The sequence below is a fragment of the Semicossyphus pulcher genome, unplaced genomic scaffold (assembly GCF_022749685.1).
Source record: "Semicossyphus pulcher isolate SPU_LCO1_2020_fin unplaced genomic scaffold, fSemPul1.0.p SCAF_12, whole genome shotgun sequence".
Lineage (NCBI taxonomy): Eukaryota > Metazoa > Chordata > Actinopteri > Labriformes > Labridae > Semicossyphus > Semicossyphus pulcher.
The window spans coordinates 26,487,357-26,509,122 of record NW_027211626.1 but is presented as its reverse complement, the minus strand read 5'-3'; the positions used below and the strand labels follow the sequence as shown (position 1 = coordinate 26,509,122).

At 43.4% G+C, this 21,766-nt stretch overlaps 1 protein-coding gene across 1 annotated transcript in view; it reads right to left on the bottom strand.

Moving 5' to 3' along the window:
* LOC138588487 (adhesion G protein-coupled receptor A3) overlaps positions 1-21,766 on the bottom strand; it is a 207,760-nt gene that overhangs the window by 55,895 nt on the left and 130,099 nt on the right. Inside the window, exons 13-14 of the mRNA XM_069658635.1 lie at positions 5,756-5,966; positions 5,136-5,344 (exon numbers count right to left, since the gene is read on the bottom strand). Of these exons, the coding sequence (XP_069514736.1) occupies positions 5,136-5,344; positions 5,756-5,966 (420 nt within the window). The remainder of the gene's footprint in view (positions 1-5,135; positions 5,345-5,755; positions 5,967-21,766) is intronic.

The following is a 21,766-nucleotide window of genomic DNA, read 5'->3' as shown; positions in this document are numbered from 1 at the left end:
TGTAAAACAACACGTGATCTTAGGGAGGTTACAGGCCCGGGCTGGGAGCAGTGACTTTCAGACAGCTGGGTGTAGTTTATGTATGAAAAGGTGCTCTTCGGTGTGGTGCCTCCTTTTTAAATCAACTATCAGCTGACACACGACCACAAGGCCATCGCCCCCTCTGCTTATATCACAGCCCATCATCACCCCGTCCCTTTTCGCCTCCCACTACATTACATATCAACAGAAGATGCCAACACAGCGGTGTGAGACGCGGCTGCATATCTAAGCAGGTCATCGTCATTATCACTGTAAACCCCTTCATCTCCTTAAACACACACACCAAAGCTCCTTTAGAAGAAGGACGCATCAGAGATAGAAGAGTGGGGGGCATGAAGATAACCCGGCTGGAGCGCGGGCCTGCTCGTGGGCGAACGCTGTAAACTGGCTTGTTGTCTCATTATGTCTGCCTTGAGTCAGGATGTGGACAAAAGACTAACGAGGACGCACCACTTTGAAACGGCTATATGCTAAAAACAGACAAGAAAATGAGGCAAAAACACGACAACACTGTCTGTGAGCCACAGAAGATGCCAGGAGGTAGTTTTTGATTAGCAGCACACATCCGGCACAGCTTACAGTTTGTGAGCTGTAATTGCTCAACAAGAAAACCCTGAATGTGGATGAATTTGAATAAACAACTTCCTTTAAAAGGGTGTTTTTTTAACAATGTAATCACAATCACTTGGAACTTCTTCTTTGAGCTTTCTAATTATATCTCCTTTCATCCATTCATCCTTAATTCCCTCAGCGTTACCACCTTTTGAGTGACAATAAGAGCGATTCAGAATGCGTTAAACATTATGTGCCAAAAGCAAAGTGAAGCTGATTGTAAAGAGCAGTGTTCCCACAGCGATCAGGATAAGCTGTTTAAAGATCTCCTGGACTCTGTTTCTCTGTGCTGCAGACAGGACCTGGTGGTCAGCTCCAGCAGGCAGCAGTGCTGTCACACTGCTACCGAGTACAGACGGCTCAGCCAATGAGAACTAATGTGTCAAGATGAGACCCTGTCCTGGTTGGTTTGGTTCAAGACGGAGGTGCAGCAGCGTGGACGAGTGAAATGTGGTCTGTTTGGAGGATTCTGAAATGATAGATGTTCCTACTGAGATCATGAAGCCTCAGGATGAGAAGGAAGTTCATGCAGGAACACTTTCTGGAAGATGAACTCTAAAAGGTGTGATTGTTTGCATCACAGTGACCCTGAAACTTTATATAAGGCTGCCTGGTCTGCTTCATATGTGGGCCGGATGCATTGCTAAAAATGTCACACTAGAACAAAGGAAGAGTTTCATGAAGCAGACATTGAGGTCCTGATGTCAGACATAAAGAAACAACAGTTATCAATACTGTTCCTGGAAGAAGCAATGGTTTGACATGAAGTAAGATGCTTATTGTGCATTCACACCAAATTGCTCTGGTTAACAATTCATTGCACCGTTAAAAACTGGTGCAAAGATCTGACCCACATCACGTGGTTGGGCTCCGCTGAGTGATGATACTACTCAGTGACTTTTAGCCGGGCTGCGCGCCTCATCTCAAATTCATTTCAATAACTGTTGGAGGCTCAAACAGACAAAGCTGTCCAACATTTCTCATCAAAAAACAAAAAACACAAACATGAAAAAACAGGAAAGAAAGAAAATGACTTCAAATGCGTGTTGCACAAATCTTTGCCCTCTCAGATCTCAGATATATTTTGTATCCTCTGGAGGAGCTCAGACCCACAGTTTATAACCAACAGACTGAATACTGAACTTTATGCCCTGTACTGTAGTTCAACTAGCTCCACCCGGACCAGCTACAACAGCCAAATGATTTGACATTGCATGCAACATACTGGTGCTTTACTTTCACTTATTTGGATTTAAAGACTTCTACTTGTCGTATTTGGACATATATGTATATATATAGATAGATATATATACTGCTGCTACACAGTGAAGGCTCTGAATACTTCTTCCACCACGGAAAGAAGTATTTCATCCTCTTTACTGAAAACCATTGTCACTATTTCTATCCACTTTCCACTGTAGGTGCGCATGTCCACAGTAAAACCCACACTGTGTGACTCCACCAGCAGCACGTCACCTGCTCCACTGTAGCTGTGATGCAGAGCGTCAGCAGAGGAGCCTCCTGCTTCCAGGAATCCTCTTCACACATTCACTACATGGTGTACAGTGGATGGGAACGCATCTGTGAGCAGCTCTTCCCTTATTGGCCTGTGGCCTTAGGCCCTTTGTTATGATTGGGTACTTACAAAAGCCGGCCACCCCTCCTCCGTGTTTCTGTCGTTGTAAATGTCTGCTCCTGCATATTAAACAGAGTGCAGCGCTGCAGCTATCACATGCAGGAACTCCTTAGTCTATGTTTCCTCCATAGATTAATTAAAGTTAGCTACTATAAAGGCCTTAAGAACATGCAGAACACACAGTGTGGCTGAAGAGAAGACTGGGGGGAGTTTTGGAGGAGGTTAAAGGGCGGTCAGGGGGGGCTTGAGGCCTGTCACTGTGATGAAGACAGATGATGAGGCTGCATTGCTGTAAACGAGTGAGTCAGCCCTCCCTTCAGACAGACACCGGCCTGCAGGAGGCAGAGGGGAGAAGGAGGAGGAGAAGGGGGCGGGAAAGGAGGAGGGAGACAGGGGGAATGCATGGGAGCTGTCCCCGGTGCTGAAATCTGGAACAGCTTCAAGCTCTGCTCAATGCAGGGCAAAAAGAATTCAGAAAAGAGGCATGCTGTCCTTCGATACCTGACCCACCTGTGAAACAATCTGTACCACTAGTTTAACTGGTGTAACAGGTCATGAGTTAGGAGTTAGCCTGCTTTCTAATGAGACACGAACATAATGATGCGTTTATTACACCAGCCATTCTTCAAAGTCCACAGCAGGGGAAGAAAATATAAAAATACAAAGAAAAGCTTTCAAGGCTGCTCTTGCTCAGTTTTCTCAAACACATCCTGTCCCAAGTCGGTTATTTGGCACCCTGATCACACAGCTGGGGGGGGGGGGGGGGGGGCTCCGCCATGTAATTCTTTCTGAGCCAAGTCAAAAAGATTCTCATTAAAGTACTTTTTATATCCCAAACCTCAGTCCCGGGGGACAACTGTATTGGGTTGTCATGCTATTTGTAGACTAATCATCTCTCTCTCTCACACACACACACACACACACACACACACATAAGAAGTGAAAGAGTGTGGATCAACAGGAATTGCATATTGCATTGTGCCTTTCAGGCATCATTTTACCACCTCCCCCCGTTTTCTTTGAAATGATTTTGTTGCATTATTCATCTTTCACAGCTGTCATGCTTTGTGGCTAACCCTCTGTCAGTCTGCTCAGCATCACACATGCAGCATGAGGTGGATTCTCACACTGTACGCTGCAGACAGCTGATCTAACTAGGAATCCAGCTGTATCATGAAAGAAGGTGATACAGCAATATGACACCCATGCAGCTGAAACATACTTCACACTCATGAAATGCAAACAGTGGCCTCTTCCATCACTGTCACAGCAGCTGAAGCGTCTAACTTTGCTCATATAGACTTTGCAACTTGCTCCCCTGATTCTCCCCAGAACACCGAAGCTTTGATCTTATTTCGGTCTCTCTGCAGGAGTTTAAAGGAGAGCTTCACTGGTGGAGGCTCCTCACTTCTAAATGCTGTCAATTAAATATGGTCAACTCGCAGGCAGCCAGTAAAATGCGATTCACTCTCACATGAAAGATTATGCAACAGGTCTGCTACTTGCAGAAGCCGCCCCAGGCTACACGGGTCATTGTTGCAGTATGGAGTATTTTAGATGAGGCCATGAGCAGAATGATGTCACGAGTCCGTAAATAAGGGTCCTTTTCTCGGGCACTGCGGAGACCAGGCGGGTGTGGTGACTGCATTAGCAGACGCGCAAACCTCGGCGCAAACACTCGCCACACTGTGGACATTCCTGTGACGGCTCTCCACCATCGCTATGACTACCTTCTGCCTGTCGGACGTGTCTTGAAGTTCAAATCAATCTGCTGCCACGAAATGTGACAATAAAAAGCAGATGTCGCTTTATTCCGACAGACACAAGGTGCCCATTGACGGCGCGCCTCCCCAAGCCCGTGTTTGATAGAAAATACATGCACAATGACAATGTGACATCTGCTCTCCATCTAGCAACAGCTCAGTATTCTCCACAGACACCCCACTCTCCCCCTCAGAGCCCCCCATGCTGTTTTAGGTAGCCTATTCCTCTCTGTACCCCACTCTTTCTCATTCCTATGCGGCTTTTTTTTTTCTCGAGCCAGCTTCTCTCCACACACGAACAACAGAACAGCGGCTTCATAAAATATGCAGGTAAAAAGGCAACTCGGAAAACACCGACATCTCAAGCAACACTTTTCATGCTCTGCTGAGAACTGACCTCCCAGTCTAACGAATCCCACTCTTCGGTAAACATCCGGAGGATTTCTTTTCATCCAAAAAAAGCGGACCAGGCGCAGCGGCTCTACGGAGCGACTGGGCGATGCGATGCCATTGCGCTTTTGGTATTATCCTCATGAAATCAATGTGAACAGGGGGACGTCGTCGGGAGAAGGCATCTCGGCGGCGTCGACACCAACTTGAGCGACACAGATGAACGATGCTACGTTTTGCAGTCCAACATTTTTGCTCGGCGATGGTTGAAACCAATTAGCACAGCACTTGCGCTCGGAGGCGAATAGCTCCTGACAAGGCGCTCCTTCTCCTGAGCATCGCTTCTATTGCAGCTGCTGTGCTGCTTTTTGGAAAAAGGTGGCAGGCTATAGCCTACAACACGCGCAACTTCTCATCTCCAGGATATAGGGGGAATTTAGTGTAGCGCATACTCCAAAGCCAATAAATCCCCGCAGCGCATTTGACAAATCCTTTCCCTCTGCTGAAGAGCAACAATAAAGGAAGCTTTCAAAGGTCCCTGCATGAAGCGCTTCTTAAAGCACGTGACTCCATCTATTCCAGGGTGAAAAAAGATGCATTTGATCCACAATAGGCCCTAAGCAGTGAAAGATGTGTGGGGGTATGGTTGTGCTACAATGAATGACACTGGAACCACACAGCAGACTACTCACCATTAGCACAGCAAAGTTATTATGATGGGTGCAATGAATGGTGGTCGTGTTGCCCCCGGAGCCTGTTATGTGGCAGCCCTCTGCCCTCCAGCCACCGTGTCCATCCAGCAGGTCAAAATCCCAGTAGGCTGCGGTGGGGTCTACACCCAGAGCGAAGTGCCTGAGAGCGATAGTAACGGAGTGCACGGCGCTCCCGAGGCTGCACCCATCTGCAACAAAAAGCAAGACATTCAATTAAGAAACCAAGTGGAAAGTGTGAAAGAGCTGTGGCACGAGAAGCATGGACATGCGCGCGCGCGTTATTTACATGCAAACAGGATACACACGCGCGCATTATGTAGAGACTGCTGTAGGTAAACTTTCATCTCATATAGAGAGCTAAAGCAGGGAACATTCATGCGGTGCTTTCATTCACTGGATTTTAATACAGCAACACAGTCAGTTGATTTATTGCGCATCATGCACGCGAGGTTGTGAAGCTCGTGTGTCAACATGTTGCGCAGGACACAGTGGGAAGCTGTGTGTGCGCGTGAGTGTATGCGTGTGTGTAAGCATGTAGTCGGATACGCAGCACAGCGTTGACATCACAGGCATGATGATAGAAATGTATTTCCTCTTACCTAATTTGGTGAAAGCAACTGGTGTTGAAACGCTCCTACGCTTCCCATCGTCTGCGAGATTTGACGAATTCCCCGTGCAAGGAAAGAGTTTCCCATTGCGAAACACGATAAACTGCAGCTTGCAAGTGGAGTTATCAACAGATTGCAGCGCAGAGGAGGAGATAGGCGTACCAGCCAGCGGTAAATGGATTGAGGCGACTGCCACTGAGTTCTGCGGATGGAACAAAAAAAGAGAAAATAAAAATTAAATAATGTCTCCGAGGTGCGCAGGAAAGAAAAAAAAACAAACTCTCACAGAAAGAGACTGAAAAAAAGCTTTCCTCTCCAGGAGTGGAGGCGACCATAGACCACAAGTGACCAAAGGAATGAGAATCACGTTTGAAGCGCTCTAGTGCGCCTATTTGGTCAGGCTCCCTGCCGCAGAGGTGGAAATGGTTCTTACCATTTCAGCTTGAGGGCACATCAACACTGCAGCCTGATTTAAAGAGACAACCGGTCTGACTTTATCTTCTTTTCACCGACTCTAAACACCGGAGGACCCCCGAGAGAAAAAAAAAACATCCCTGCAACATTTTGGGAAAAATTGTTTGTGAGAGAAAAGCTTGGGTTTGTCAAGGTGTGGGCACTGGTCATCTTTGAACACACGTGCATCCACACTCATTCTTGTAAACTTGTTTTTTTTATTGCTCTAACTTCAAGCAAAAAAAAAGAAAAAAAACTGAGGATCCCCTGAGCAGCCAAAAATCCAACCAGATTTGCATTCAAGATCCACAGCCGAGCTGATCTGTTTTGACCTGTAGCTAATCACTTTTCACTGTGAACAAATAGCCCATTAGCTGTCAGAGTCTGTGCCCATCCTGTCCCAAGACAATCTGTGCTAAAATCAGGGTCCAGCCTTTTGAAGCTGCATGAGAACAGCTGCAGGAACTTTGCCACAGCCCAGGGTTTAGTGAATTGATGCCCCTGGTGGACCGCTGACTGACTGCACTCAGGACAGGACAGGCAGCACTTAACCCTGCCACAAGATCATTTCATCATAAAAAAGCTCCCAGAGTGGCTCTGTCAGCATATAAGACCCACTCCATGCACCCTTTCAGCTGATATAGCTGCAGGGCTCTCATGTGCTCAATATTTCATACATAAAAAACAGAGAGGAGGAGCTACAGGGCGCGTACAAAGTCAAACAAACACGTGTTTTTAAAAGAAAACGCTTCCACACACATGGTTTATTCAGAAAAGTGCAAATATTGCGGTCAGTGCCCTTCTCCTGAATATGAAACACATTGATGCATAAAAGTATGGTGGCCAACGAGGGCAAAAACAATATAATCCAAAACATTTCTCTTGTGAGAAACTTGCAGAAACTGAAATGAAAAAAAATGCTCACTGACTGATGTGCAAAAACACAACTTTATAACTACCACTGCTAAGTGTAGCAGCTGTTAGCAAGTTAGCTCAGTTAGCTGAGCAGCTAGTGGTACATTTAGCTGACTCTGCCCAGTCTGGGAGCTCTGAGCACCAGGGGAGTCTCCCTGCATACTCATCTTACTAGAGCAGCAGCTTTGGACCTCTGAAACATTAAGGTCATCAGCATCAACCTCCCAGCGTCCCTTGGACTCAGCTCGGCATGCTGGTGGAGTTTAATAACGGGTCATTTTAACATTTAGGATAAGACATTTACAGCAGCTCCAAAAATGACGGGAGACAAGTGAGAGAAAGCTGTGGCATCAGTCAGCACGCACCTCCGTAGGCCTGAGCAGGGGTATCAGCGAGGTCACCAGGACCTCAGCGAGGCAAGTCAACCACCTCAGTACCTTACTCCCTGTTGTCAAAGTGACCCTGATGGTATTGACGGCCTCTCTGCAGGCTTTGACTGGATATGCAGCTTTTTTTTCTGTTTTTAGTTTACATTGTTTCTGTATTTGCAGTTTGTTTGCTGTAAATGTGTTAGCTTTGGCTTACAGCAGCAGGTTTTTTCATTCGCTGCACATTTCAGTCGTTGTATTTGTTTTTGGACTTTGTGTGTTAGTTTTGGACTCAGCAACTTCTCTGAATGTTTCTCTAATGAAAATGCTTCAGGCTGGTGTAGCGTGTTTGCCCTTACACTACCTTGAAAAACAGACTGATATCTTTCTTGTTGATGTGTAAGTCATTACACAGAAACTCTTCCTTCGGAATACACACAACAACCCTGGGGTTATTAACACATTTATGCACGGTAAACAGATTTGTAGAAGGGGCGAAAACACTGACGAACCCTTCATATATTTCTCTTAAGTGGCCGTAATGGAGAGTGATGCTAATGAAGAGGCAGATGATGTTTATAATGAAGATAATGATCTCGGGGGGCTCACTTTCCAAATGAAAACGCTTGTTGTTTAGCTTTCAATCACGTCACCCTCCAGCGTGAGACCATCAGCACTCTGAGGCTGAAGGGGCGGGAGCTTCCTGTCTGAGATGAATGTGGATGCCCATAAAGTGCCCTTTCAGTTAATGGCGAGCTGCTTAGTCAGACGTTCAGCCCAATCAATGTGGATGAGAAAGATGGCCAAATTTCTTAATCAAGTTAACAAGAGCTCCTTTGTGCATCGTGGTGTTCCTCATGTTGGCGACAGTGTTTGGGTGTTTGTTTGCCCCCCGGATACACGAGTCGGGTTGTTTTCATCCTCCAGGCGCTTCTATTATCCCGGGCAATAATTCCATATAGGTGACAGAGATCCACAGAGTGCTAAAACACAATTTCTTTACATTACAACCACCGTGTGAGAGGAGCTGGTGGTGATTTTACAGCATTGGGTTTGTTAGCTATTAGTTTCTGCATTGACTCACTCTTGAAGGCTATTGATTTTCATCCTGCAGTGTGTATGTGCAGGGGGGAGAGGGAGAAAGACAGAGCATCCTTGCCTTGAAATTTATGTTGCATCATTTCCTTTCTCCAAACAGCTTAAGCTTTGCAGTCTGTTTCCAAGACGTCAGAGGATACAGACATCAGGGATAGAGGCGGAGAGGATTTGAGCCTCTGTGACAATCGAAAGTTAAACGCGAGGCCAGCACGCTATCTTACGCCGAGCTCAGATGCCAGGTGACCTTCATCCCTGGGGGGAATGTTTTTAAGGCGTACAAGTCACAAAAGAAATCTTATCTCGTGTACTTGTCTCCTGATCTCTTTTTATATCTTTTATCCTCTTTATGTGGCGTATCAAAGGGATTTACAGCCCAGAGGGCGTGCTACAAGCCATGGCGTGCACAAGGTCCCATTCTGAGCGACAATCCATGTTCCTCCTGAGCAGCCAAAGCAGCTACATTTCCTCAACCCCAACACCGCCGGGACCTCACGCTTCAGAGTTGATTTAGCTGGTTGTACCTCAGCCGTCTGACCTTCCTCCAAGCCCCTCCCTCTCTGATCCGGCAGCATGCTGTAGCCTTAGTAACCACAATCACACGCTCCCCCTCAGCCCCCCCTCTCTAGCCTCGGGATCATTCTGCTTTTCCTTTTTTTTTTCTCCCCTACTTATTCCTTCCCTTACAGAGGGCATCCAGGTGAATGTCAGCAGTCACGTCCTATTTCAGACTGCTCCCTCTCGTCCACCTCCCTCCCTCCGTCCTCCTCCACCTGCTCCTCCATGATGCACGGCCTCTGCTTCTCAGAACCACAAAGCTGCAAAACAGCCTGCAGGGCAGAACACAACAGCAGGGTCTGACCCGGGGCAGGCATCGAATCACAGCATAAACATCACGCTTAAACACGGACCCTTGACTTCACAGTGGGATTGTTTAGACTAAGAGGGAGAAATTAAGAAAGCAGTAAGTGTTTTTTTATTGTATAATCCAACACAAGAAAAAGCTGCAGCTCTGTGCCTTTGTAGATATATCTATGGGAGAGATGAATTTATTTATTTGCACAGGCGGCAACTTGGAAATTAACTCTAAATGAAATGAATTGAGCTCAGAGGGCAGCTTGCTGAGCTCGGCCTCTGCGAGAAGAAGAACTGCTGACGAGCACCGTGGGAGATTTGCATAATTTTTCTTTTGTAATCTTGGCAGTGCTGTCAGCACAGACGTGGCCAAAGACACAGTGACCATGACAAATAGGGAGACATCAGGAAACTTCAGGGGGTCATTTCCACCCATCACGATTTCAGAGTTTAGAAATAAATCACAGTTTGCTCCAGAGCAGCGCTTAGCAGGCCGAGATACACGCGTCTCTGCCGGAGCTGCTTTCCAGGTTTGAAAAATATCAAGAAATATAAGGCAACATATTTCTACACAAGTGATGCTGTGGTTGCAGCTGGTTGCAGCTGTGGGAGCATTTTATGTTGTAGCGCTGTAAGCTTTACTTATCAAGAGAAATTAAACACATCCCTACAAGGTTGCCATGCCAACAAGAGTCTGTTTCCTCCAGACGGGTGGTGTTGGTTGGTTGGTCGGGGGGGCATATGAGCAGATTTAAAGCAGGAAATGAGGCTCTTTGGAGAGGCAGAGCCGTGCTTCAGCTGTCACAAACACTCGCCTCAGTCAGCTCCGACTCAGACTGGCACATCACAGGGTCGTGTCCTCAACAAAAACATGCAACAGATGGACGACAGTGTTTGATTAAAAAGCCATTGTGGATCACACATTAATGAATTTATTGTGTGTAAAAGCAGAACTAATATATACGCTGCAGGGTGATTGATAATGAGCCAGAAGCTGCCGAGTCTCTGAGACAGAACTGATCTTAGAGAGGAAATCCACAGAGCTTCTAATTAATTCAAAAATATGACTGTCTCTGTGCAGTAGCTTGTTTGTGTAATGGAAGAGTTTGTGTCATCAGGATCCCGATGCCATGTCAGAGTACCCTACATTATTAGTAAGGGCAAACATGACTGTGACTCACAGCAAAATGCTGTGATAAAAAAAAAAACTATTTGTGCACCAAAAGAAGAAGCGTTCCTCTGACTCATCTCACATTTATTCTGAAAGGGTCACAAAATAACATTTTCTAACATACTCCTTGTCATGGAGACGTTTTGTGTTTAATGTGCAGAGATTTTAAGATATTCACCTCTAACACTTAGCTCTCAGTTTAAGGTCTGTGGAAAGGTCCACAGTGAAAGGAACACGGTTATTAAAAGCGTTCTTTGAGTTGCACAAAATCATACTGATATCGGATGATTGTAACCTTAGATTATATAAAGTGCACGTTCTTTAAAGTGCAAAAACAGCCTGTTCTAATATCAAAGATGTCTATTATGACCCTTTATGTACCTCTGCCTCTCCTACAGACACACAAGTTACCCCCCTACATTGAAGGCTTTTTAGACGCTCAGAACAGCTGCTCTCAGTGTGGTCGTATAAAGAGAGATAAAGTTTGCTTAAGGTCACAGGTGGAGGCGATGGATGGGTCATACAATGCAGGATTTTACCCAAAACACATTGATTATTTTCCTAAACCTGTCTATGTAAATGTAAATGTGTCTAAACCACACAGATCGTTTCAAGTGAACCAAGTGATAGAAAGCTAAAGAAACAGAGGCTAGCTTGTACGTCTGTATGAGACGCTTTGACAAAGCATCAATATTTGATTACCTGGGATGAGATCACTTAACCAATAAAATTTTTACTTAAAGATATATGATTATTTGCAATATTTCTGCATGACAATTACAGCTGCAACTAAACTTAAACTAGTGGCTTGGAAGGTTTCAGTTAATAAAAGGGAGAATGTTAAAGCCCAGCTCCAGACAGGTTTTAAGACATATAAAACGCTCAACATAATAAATTGTGTCTTATATGTTTTTTCAGCAAAATACATTTAATTAGCTTGTAAAATTCCTCCCAAGGCATCTCCTCCTTCTCCCTCATTAAACATTCCTGAATCTGCATGGGCCCCGCCCATTATGCACATTCCTAACCGGCCACGCCTCTGCCATCGTTTAGTGGCAACTTGTTGAAACTTAGCTCACTTGAAATGTTGTAATTAGTAGCAGTAACATTAACGTTATAGTCAGTAGTGAGTTTGCAAAAATTACGATGACGGTTACAGCTGGCTCGCACATCACTGAAGTGGTTGCCATAGGTTGCACATAATGATATGCATAGCGTCACCCCGTCCATTAACGGGATTGGCTCCTTAGCTTTCTGACGTCTCAAACCTGCCAATCTGAACACGTGTTGTTCAGCCTGTCCTTGGTACACTGCAGGTTAACAGCAGACAGGCCCAGCCATGGAGATGACTCATGTTGTCCCTGATATGTCTCGTAGCACATGAAAACACCACATGGAGATGTTTACAAGGTTAAACACTTGGTTTTCACTGGAGGGGGTCTTTAATCCTGGGTCTATGATATAATGTAATTCTGGTCTCCTGCAGCAAAGAGAGATTTCAGTTGAATTAATGTGTAATAAGTGGCTGCCAAATGAATTAACACAATGGTAACTGGTTCATCAGAGAGTAGGTGGAAGTGGTGTACTGTTTTACAGATCTTTGCTTGGATGCAAGTAAAAGTTTACTGTAAAAAAAGGACAACTAAAGCTGGACATGAAGTGCAAACCCGAGGGAAAGAAACAAATTCGACATTCAGATAAAGATAAACAATCCAAACCTTCTCTGTTAGAGTTACACGGTAACGCTTTATATTAAGGTCCTTGTAATAAGCCTTAGTTAATAGGTAATAAGACCCTTATAAGTCCCTAAAAGATGCTTATGAACATTAAAAATATGTTATTAAGACTATATAAGTGTTAATAATAGTATCATAACACTGTTAATCGTTATATTATAAGAAATGTATAAGCACTTATAAGAAAGTTGTAAACAATTTAGAAACACCTTAACAGCGTTAATAAAAGCCTTGTTTATAATAGCAGTTTGAGTCTTACTTACTTACCAATGTTAAGCCTTAACTGAGCTTTACAACTGCTTTATTAAGATAAAACATACTACTGGAATTTCCCCTCTGGCGATCGATAGAGAATTATCTTATCTACTTTGTTATGCAGTAATAAGCGATTAACAATGCATTTATTAACAGTTAAATAGGCTTTTTTGCAGCTACTGGATCTAAACCAGGAACAGTGCCTTATTAAGGTTAATAAAATCTTTATTATGCACTTTTTACAGCTCCCATTTGGAGGTCAAGGCTGTTTAAATATAATTAAAAGATATAATTACATACACTTTTAAGCTGTCTAGATGTAAATGTATAAATGTCTTCATTATGGTACTATTATTTACACTTATATAGTCTTATTAACATATACTTAATGTTAATAAGCATCTTATAAGGACTAATAAGCTTCTTATTACCTGTTAACTAATGCTTATTACAAGGACCTTAATATAAAGCCTGCATGGAACAATAAACTGGAGGACAGCATCCAGAAACTACACCTAAGGTCATATTTTGAAGCACCGATCTGTTATATCTGACAAGTTGTGAGTGACAGTGGACTGTGTCTGTTCTCACAGTGTTAAGAAGCAGAGTGAGTAAAGGTTCGGATGCGTCATGAGCAACATTCACATTCTTTTCCATTGGAGCTGCGGGAAGAGCAAATGACAGACCCTGAGCCTTTTATTCATTCATGTATTCATTCACTCTCTAAACCATTCATTTCCTGTTAAATCACCATCATGCTCACTCTGAAGGCTGCTCAACGAGCTATAATTGGACTGGTTGCAAATAAGATTGAATTGACCGACTGGAATCTCCAGAAAAGAGGCAGCGTCCGGTACGTAACAATTTACCTTTTTACCCTCACAAACAGTCGTGTGGTGCTTTGGAGTCAGTCCAGGTCACACTTTACTATCACCACACTTTCTCTCCCACGCTCACACATCTCAAGTTTGATTCAGCTGCAGGGCAGAGAGACAGGATTAATGGGCAGTCATTTGGAGCAGCAATAACAGTTGGCTATCACACAAAGTGGGTGTGCAAGCAGCGCCTGAGAGCTGAAACACAGTTGTAACTCTGGATCAGGCCGCAGGGACCGGTCCTCTCTGTTTGGACTGCTGTAAAAGCAGGAGCCCCCCTTAAATCAGTTCATCTCTTGTTTTTTTTTCTATTACTCTCAATGGAAAAAAACGGGCAAGACAACGATACAATCATGGTCATGTTCATCAATAGATTTCTCACTTCTGTTCCACCTGTCTGACGGTGTTACTGCAGAGACCCAGAAACAAGAGTACTGCATGATATCAGATCTCAGCACTCATCAGTCCGTGGCTCTCAGAAAGGTTGATACACCCACACAGTCTGATTCCACCTGAGCAACGGGATTAAAGCAGATCTCCATTTGAAGAGCGAGAGAGAAGGAGAGAGAGAGAGAGAGAGAGAGAGAGAGAGGGAGAGAGAGAGAGGGAGAGAGAGAGAGAGAGAGAGAGAGAGAGAGAGAGCGAGAAGGCAACATTGGTCTCTTTTGGCCTTTATAGATTTCAATATGAGATCTTGCTCTGAGGTGAAATGAATGTTAACTGGTGTGTGTGTGTGTGTTTGTGTGTGTGTGTACCTTACAGAATGAATCATTTACTACTGTTTTATTCGGTACTCAGGCACTATTCGATCTCCACACGTGTTATGTTAATGTCAAACCAAGGCCAAGAATAAATCTCATAAACAAACAGAACATTTGGAGTTGGAGTCTGACACCCTCTAACATCTTAACCCTCCTGTTATCCTTGGGGTCAATTTGACCCCATTCAATGTTTAGCATTCAGAAAATAATAGTTAACTTTTTTTTTTGGCTTTATATTTCCTGACTTTTTCTAATTTGATGGGGACAACTGATTAAGCATGAAATTATCATGATGATATTTTTTCAATGTGCTGAACACATAAAGCACGCATTGGTGTTCCTCTGGAGTCACTTTGACCACAAGCTGTTTTAGCTGTGTAAAACTTGTCTGTCTGTGTGTGTGACCTAACATCCCCACACCTGCAGGTGCAGAGTTGATACTTTTGAGCTGATACATAACAAGGGGGTGGGGAAAACAACTATTCCCACCAGAACTTTGATACTTCTCGTGGTGTGGGCATGAGGGAATCAACTTGACTTGTGAACTCCTGCCAAAATGAGGAAGCCAATGTAGGCTTGCGAGTTGATCACATCCAAGTCTTTCCAACTACATGTGCATCCCCTCTAAAATTATCATCTCAAGTACAATATTTTCAATTGATGGTTATATGAAGAGCTCGAATAATGACTTTATGTATTCAACATGGCTGACTGTGTGTCTGGTGGGACACACTCTTAGCAGCACGTCTACCTTGTTGTTGAAGTGAGTAGAGGGACCATAATTTTCCATTTTTGGTGCTAACGTGGGGGAAACAATATTCTCATAAGAACTTTCCCGCACCATTGGCATGAAGGTGTGTGTGTGTCTGTGTGTGTGTGTGTGTGACCTACTGTACTCACACCTGCCGAAGTAGAACTGATATTTCCCGCGCTGTGGAGGGCGGGGTAAAAATGGAAAGATAATATGGTCCCTTTCCCCACTTCAACAGCAGGGTAGACGCTACTAATATTATCAAAATGGTTCCAGGCCCCACCAGATATGCAATCAGCCATGTTGAAGACATCAAGTCGTCATTAGAGCTCTTCATAACACCATCAAAAGGAGATGAAAATAAGTAAATAAATATGTTCATGAGAGGAAAGGGGGGGTCACCAACATCAATCAATATGGTTCATTCTGTGAGAGTCATGAATGTGCACCCCAAATTAGAAAAGATTTGGATGAAAGATACACTAACTCTAAAACTGAAAGATTGACCTGATGGTGGCGCTACAGTAAAGGTCATATCATCACCAAAACCAATAGGGTTCATACTCTTGTGTTCATCAATGTTGTCATCAAATTTGAGAAGATTTGAATGAAAACTTTTCAACATACATTAATTCTAATTTAAAAGTTTGGCCTGATGGTGGCGCTAGAGAACAGGTCACTGATCTCACCGATAGGTTTCATTATCAAGGGGTTATTTATGTATTCAACAAATAAACAAAGTGCCTGACACAAAAACTTGGTCAACAATTTTATGTAAATCATTTTCTGGAGGCAAATATCCCTGGGGTCAGATGGACCCCAAGGGTAAAATGTGTTAGTTTATTTGAGGATGATTTTGCAAAGTCTGGGTCTCTTGGTGGGTCATTATTATAAAAAGACTAAAATTAGATTTCTGTTGAGATTATTTCCCATCATGCTCCTGGTGGAAAATAAGTTAACAAAATAAGTTTTTTGCCACAGCTGTCCTTGTGCGTGTAGTGTGTGTGTGTGTGTGTTATCTCATTACACATCTGTGTTAAATACTTGATTCTGATCGGCTAATTACGGCATTCCGAGGTCTGCCATTTCTCGATAACAGACTGTTGCTATGAAGAGCAGACTGTTGCTAGGGACATCACAAAATCTGCAGGACTAACTGCAATCATATCAATCCGCTGAAAGAAGTCAAGTAAATTTGACGTCGGTCTGTTTACAGAGAAAAAAAAAAAAAAAAGGATGAAAACAATGATGAGAAAGCAATAAAGGTTCAACGATATCTTCAACTGAAGGCTACCACAGAGAGGTCTACAAAACTGAAGACGGCAAATGAGGTAAACATTAAACAGAACATAGTGCGGGATACGGCGGTGAATGGAACAGAAAATGTCAACAGACTCTGACAGAGACTAGACAGAAAACCTCAATCAGGTGCTGCGCTGATTCTCGGGTCCCATTCACTGTGTCTAACTTCACCATCAGATGAAATGTTACCATTTAACGAGAGTAATAAAAGCTATCTTAGCTCATTTTAATGTGAGTAATAACAGCTATCTTAGCTCATTTTAATGTGAGTAATAACAGCTAGCTTAGCTCATTTTAATGAGTAATAACAGCTAGCTTAGCTCATTTTAATGTGAGTAATAACAGCTAGCTTAGCCCATTTTAATGTGAGTAATAACAGCTATCTTAGCTTATTTTAATGTGAGTAATAACAGCTAGGTTAGCTCATTTTAAGACCGCTATAGAGTTAACCGTTGCTATGGACGCAGCTCTCACTGTGATTGTAACAGACTATTCTTAAACAGAAAATGGAGAGATAATCATTTTTAAATTAACAAAATCATTTCCAAATCAATATTTTGTGTCAAATAATGGATTTTGTAATACGTATAACGTATAGTTGTTATCCCTGACTGATTAATGCCTTTATATTAGCTGGGTTAGCATTGCCAGCTAGCAAGACACCTGCTGGACGTTCCCTTCCTCCCTACTTGAAACTTTTACATGTTCATCTGAGTGAACGTGCCTACTCTGTGTCCTAAAATCAAAGTGTGTCAATCTATTATCTCTCATCCGATTATTGTTTGAACATGTTTAAGATCTACCCAGTTTGCTCCTTCCAGTTGGGTAAAAGAGAGAGCACTCTTTTTGCTGGAGCCAAGGCTAAAAACCTCCGATAATATTGAAAATGTTGGATTTTATGACCACCTTACATCAAACGATCGAGGTAACATGAGCAGTAAAATTCCAGCCGAACTCTCATGACTTTATTACGACATTACAAATTTGTCTGTGACAGTGAAACCGCTTAAAGAGCGTGCGGAGGCCGATTTAGCTGGAATGAAATAATTCTGCTGCAGAGTGTAGCCGTAACAGTTGAAATTCATGCTGTGATGAATCAGTAACACACACACACACACACACACTCACATGGGCACACTCAGGAGATTTGAGGTGTGTATCGTATCTCCTCTCCATGATGTATGGTGTGTATTAGCTGATAGTAATAACCATTGAGACATGTTGTCCTGCAGTGCCTCCTCCCATTTATGATTCAGTAGCAACAAGGTAAGGCTGGGGCTGTGTAAGTGTCTCCATGGTAACCTGCTTATGAATCTGAGTGACTTAACAGTTTCGCTGTGGTGCAGCCGGGTGCGTCATGTGTAAAGTGCCTTCACATCAACATGCGGAGACATGAATATGCATGAGTGTGGGGAGCTGGGGGTCATTCATCAGCAGAACCAGAGTACAACATGCTTCAGCGGGGCAGCTGGCTGCAGACCTCCACCCAGGGACATGATTAACACCCTCTCCTCCTCCTCCTCCTCCTCCTCCTTCTCCTTAGCAGAGATCAAACTGCTCACATTTCAAAGATATTTGACGTAATTAAATTTTGATTTGTGATATGATCCACCCCAGGAAAGTGTAAATATTACATTTTCTTGTGAGCATGATGACGCAAGTTTTAGACTGGCCTGAGAGACGCTCATTACTACATTTCTACTACATGGTGTCGAGCTGCAGAGCCTCACATCGCACATACAACAACAACACCTCACTTCTAACTCATTAAACATAGCAGCTTGGTCTCCAAGCTTCGACATATGACGATATAGGTTTCAGTCTAGCCTCAGTTGGTCACATGCAGGGCGCGATGGTTAAGTAAGCAATAACAAATATGAGCAATAAAGCTTTCAGACAAAGGTTTAATGTTTTACGACATTTGCATGCAACAATAATGAACATGTTGTTAACGTTGCTAAACGGTCACAGTTCTAACCACTAACCCGATGACAAGACGATTGTTTCCAAAAATAAGTACTAAGACTAGTCAGGTAACCTAAGCATGTTTATGTGTTGGTTTACTTTACTTTAAAACGATGGACTGCTTTAAAGACGTCAACATTGACCATTTGTTTCACATGAGACTCAAAGCAGCTTTATCCTGGCTGAAAACACTGACCAATCCATCGCGCCGACAGCCATCCCAAGAGGACTTTGATGCTCTTCATACTATGTCACGTGACTTCAACAGCATCAAAACAACAAGCTAGAGGACAGTGCCCAGATAGATGCTAAAGGGGTACCTACAGCGTCATGTTTTGAGTGTTTGGCCACTGAGCTGCCGTTTTTGATGACTTAGGAGAGAGCATGGGCTGCCTACACACACCCGCTGTTATGTATATGAGCGAGGCCCTCGGGCGGGTCGAGGGGTCGTCTCATTCTGCATAGCAAAGACGAATCACGCTTAGGAGAAAGAACAAAGCTCTGAAGATGAATCACCACCACGCACACGTGCCAAACAGCATAAACGGCTTCTATGGTGCCGTCACCGAGGCAGATGATGCAACAAGCTGACTGCTTCCAGCTGAACCCTGCAGCGAGAAGGCAGTGAACCAGTCAGGATGCACAGAAACACACACACACATCCTGTCAGCCAGGACAAACACAACAACATGAAATCCATCACGCAACACTGAGGCTGCACTGAGAACATTACATGGAAAATCATCCTAAAAGCCTTCACACTGTAATGACATTAAGAACACTGAAGGAGTGCTACATGGTTAGAAAAGGTGTTAATCATCAATTATGGAGCCATTTTGCTGGTCGTGAAAAGCCATTGCAAACAGGAGTACATGAAAACCCAAAACGGGGTGATGTGTTTAAGCTATAGCATTAGCACTGTGTAAAAATGTGATTGTCTTCAGCGGGCAGCTCTCTCTTCCTGCATTTTAACTTCCTGCCTGGAAGATGCCCCTGGGCTCTGCCGGGGCAAATCAGCAGATCTGGGAGGGAAATTAAAGCCCAGAAAAAGGAGAGACGGAGAGTGCTGCATATTTATGTCCTCCTTTTAAACATATTAATCCCCTCCCACTAATCCTTCAGCTGCACCAAATAAAACTCTAATGGCTTCGGTGGTCATCTGTATCTCAGCGGGCTGATGATGAACTCGCAGGCACAAATAGAAAAGTCTATCAAGCTCCTGTTTGTTTTATATAATGCAATGTGGTCTGTGCAGATGCACTTATGATACTCTGAGCTTTAAACATGTACAAGCCTTCAAGGTGAAACACATAAGAGTCTCTTAGTGGAGCTAGTTACAGGTTGGGAGCCTGTTCTGTACTGCTGCATCACAGTTAGAGAGGAGCTTGTATTGAGCAGTTACAGACATAACGTTGTTATAGACAAGGCTGTGTGTAACTGTGTGAGCTGATGCAAATCAGGACAACAAAACGAGACACAGTGTGTTTAACACACCCACCCAGGATACAGCTTTCACCCACTGAGCTTAGTCATTTAACACCGGCTTTATTAAAATTTAGCCTCCACATTTTTAAAGTCAATAAAGGCTGTGGAGCTGGAAACATTTTATTAACTCATCTCAACAAAAAAGTTTACTTCTGAAATGTTGTAGCTGTAGAAGCAGCTTGTAGTAATCATTTTAACCTCGTAAAAAAGGCCAAAAAATGTCAACAGGAAAGATAAATCTGTAAGTCGGCATCGGCCCATCACAGATATGTCGCTATCCGTGTATATTGTAAACTTTTTTTAACAGAACACATAAAGCAGAAAACAAAGCTTGGGGTGATTTTCAAATGGTGCCATCGTGTAGTTTGTCCAGCAGAGGGCACTCTCACTCCAGAGTTTACAATCCTCTCTGCACTGTCTGCAGCACGTTCGTTTAATTATTTGTTTAAAAAAGCTGCCTTTGCATGGTGTAAAATCAGCGTGCATGCAACATAAAAAAGTCTTATATTGGTCAGCAATACAAAACATCCACAGACTTCTTGTCAAGACTTGTGAGAGGTATGTTCCAGAGTCATGGGGCACCATAACACAGCTAAATGCACTACTTCTGTTTGAGCTATCACCTGTTAAAAGCTTTGAATCCCAGGAGATGATCGGGTTTAAAGGCCAAACAAGGGCAGAAAAACATGTCTGAAAGGCCCGCTGTGAAGATGAACTGCTGTTTCAGAGTAACCTTTGAACGAGAAGTCTGACAGTCTGAGAAGCTAGTTGATGCTTTCTTGATGTCAGTTAGAATCTCTGATGACAACAATCCTCCATGAAGTCACTTTGATTTATCAAACAAGACATAACCTCTAACTAAGGTATATTTTGATGGATTTGTAACAAGTCTTTGGACTAAACCAGGCAAGCTGTCTCTGTGCTAAGCTAAGCTAACAGTCTCCTTGCTGCAGCTTTGTTCTGAGCCAACATGGGTGGTATTAATCTTTTCATCTACCTCCGGGCTACAAAGCAAACAGGCATACCTCCCAAAATGTGGAACCGTTCCTTCATAACCCTGCAGGTGGTGAGTGTGAAACATACACGGAAAATACATTTCACTGTGGATTTCTTCTGGTGACTCTTGTAGTTATTAGGTTATTGTAGGTCATTTGACACAATAAAAGCTGGAATTGTATTAATGCAACAAGAAATATTTGTAAAATATTGCAGCTTGGTCAGTGGCCCGTTGCATCGAGATGCTTGTTAGTATTGTTTGTGATATAACAAAGGTAATACAGTAACATCAGATATGGTTCATTAGTTATGTAAAGTACCATAGTTACATTAATGATGACAATAGATTAGTTAAGATATATTTTTCGTCACCTACAAGGAGGTCGCACAAAGAGACTCAAATGAATAGCCATGAATGACAGAATTGGTGCATATAATGCCCAGGATTTTGTGTTAAACCCCCACTTATCTATAATACTGCTTTATTTTGAAAGTATAATTAGACATTGCACAATTATTGTTAGTCCAGCTTGTCAAAATATGACACTTGAGGGAACGTAGATTGTCACATTTAGAAGCGTACGGTGGCGAACAAAGATGCTGTGGTTTGGAGTTTGCAGCAGGAACTAAACAGTTGCTTACATTTATATCTGCCAGGTTGTATGTGATGCTTGTACTTTAGGTGTGTTTGTTCACAGCTGCTGTTTGCTATTCTGTACAGGTCCCCCGGTGCTGGTCATGCTGAGGAATCTAAGACACTTCACCGTCAGCCAGGGTGGAGGATTTATTGGAGCGCTCGTGTGCCTCAAACCCTTTAATCGATCTGCCGAAGCATTACCATAATCAGCTCACTCTGGCTCTTCAGCCTTCCCCATCCTCCTCCATGTTTGATCAATGAAGGTCCCATCCATAGTCAGCCCAGCCCCCTCCAGCTACAGTGGGACCAATTGACTGATACATGTAGTGAAGAGAGGAGAGGGAGGCTTGTATTTCTCAATCAGGACCATCATTCCAATACG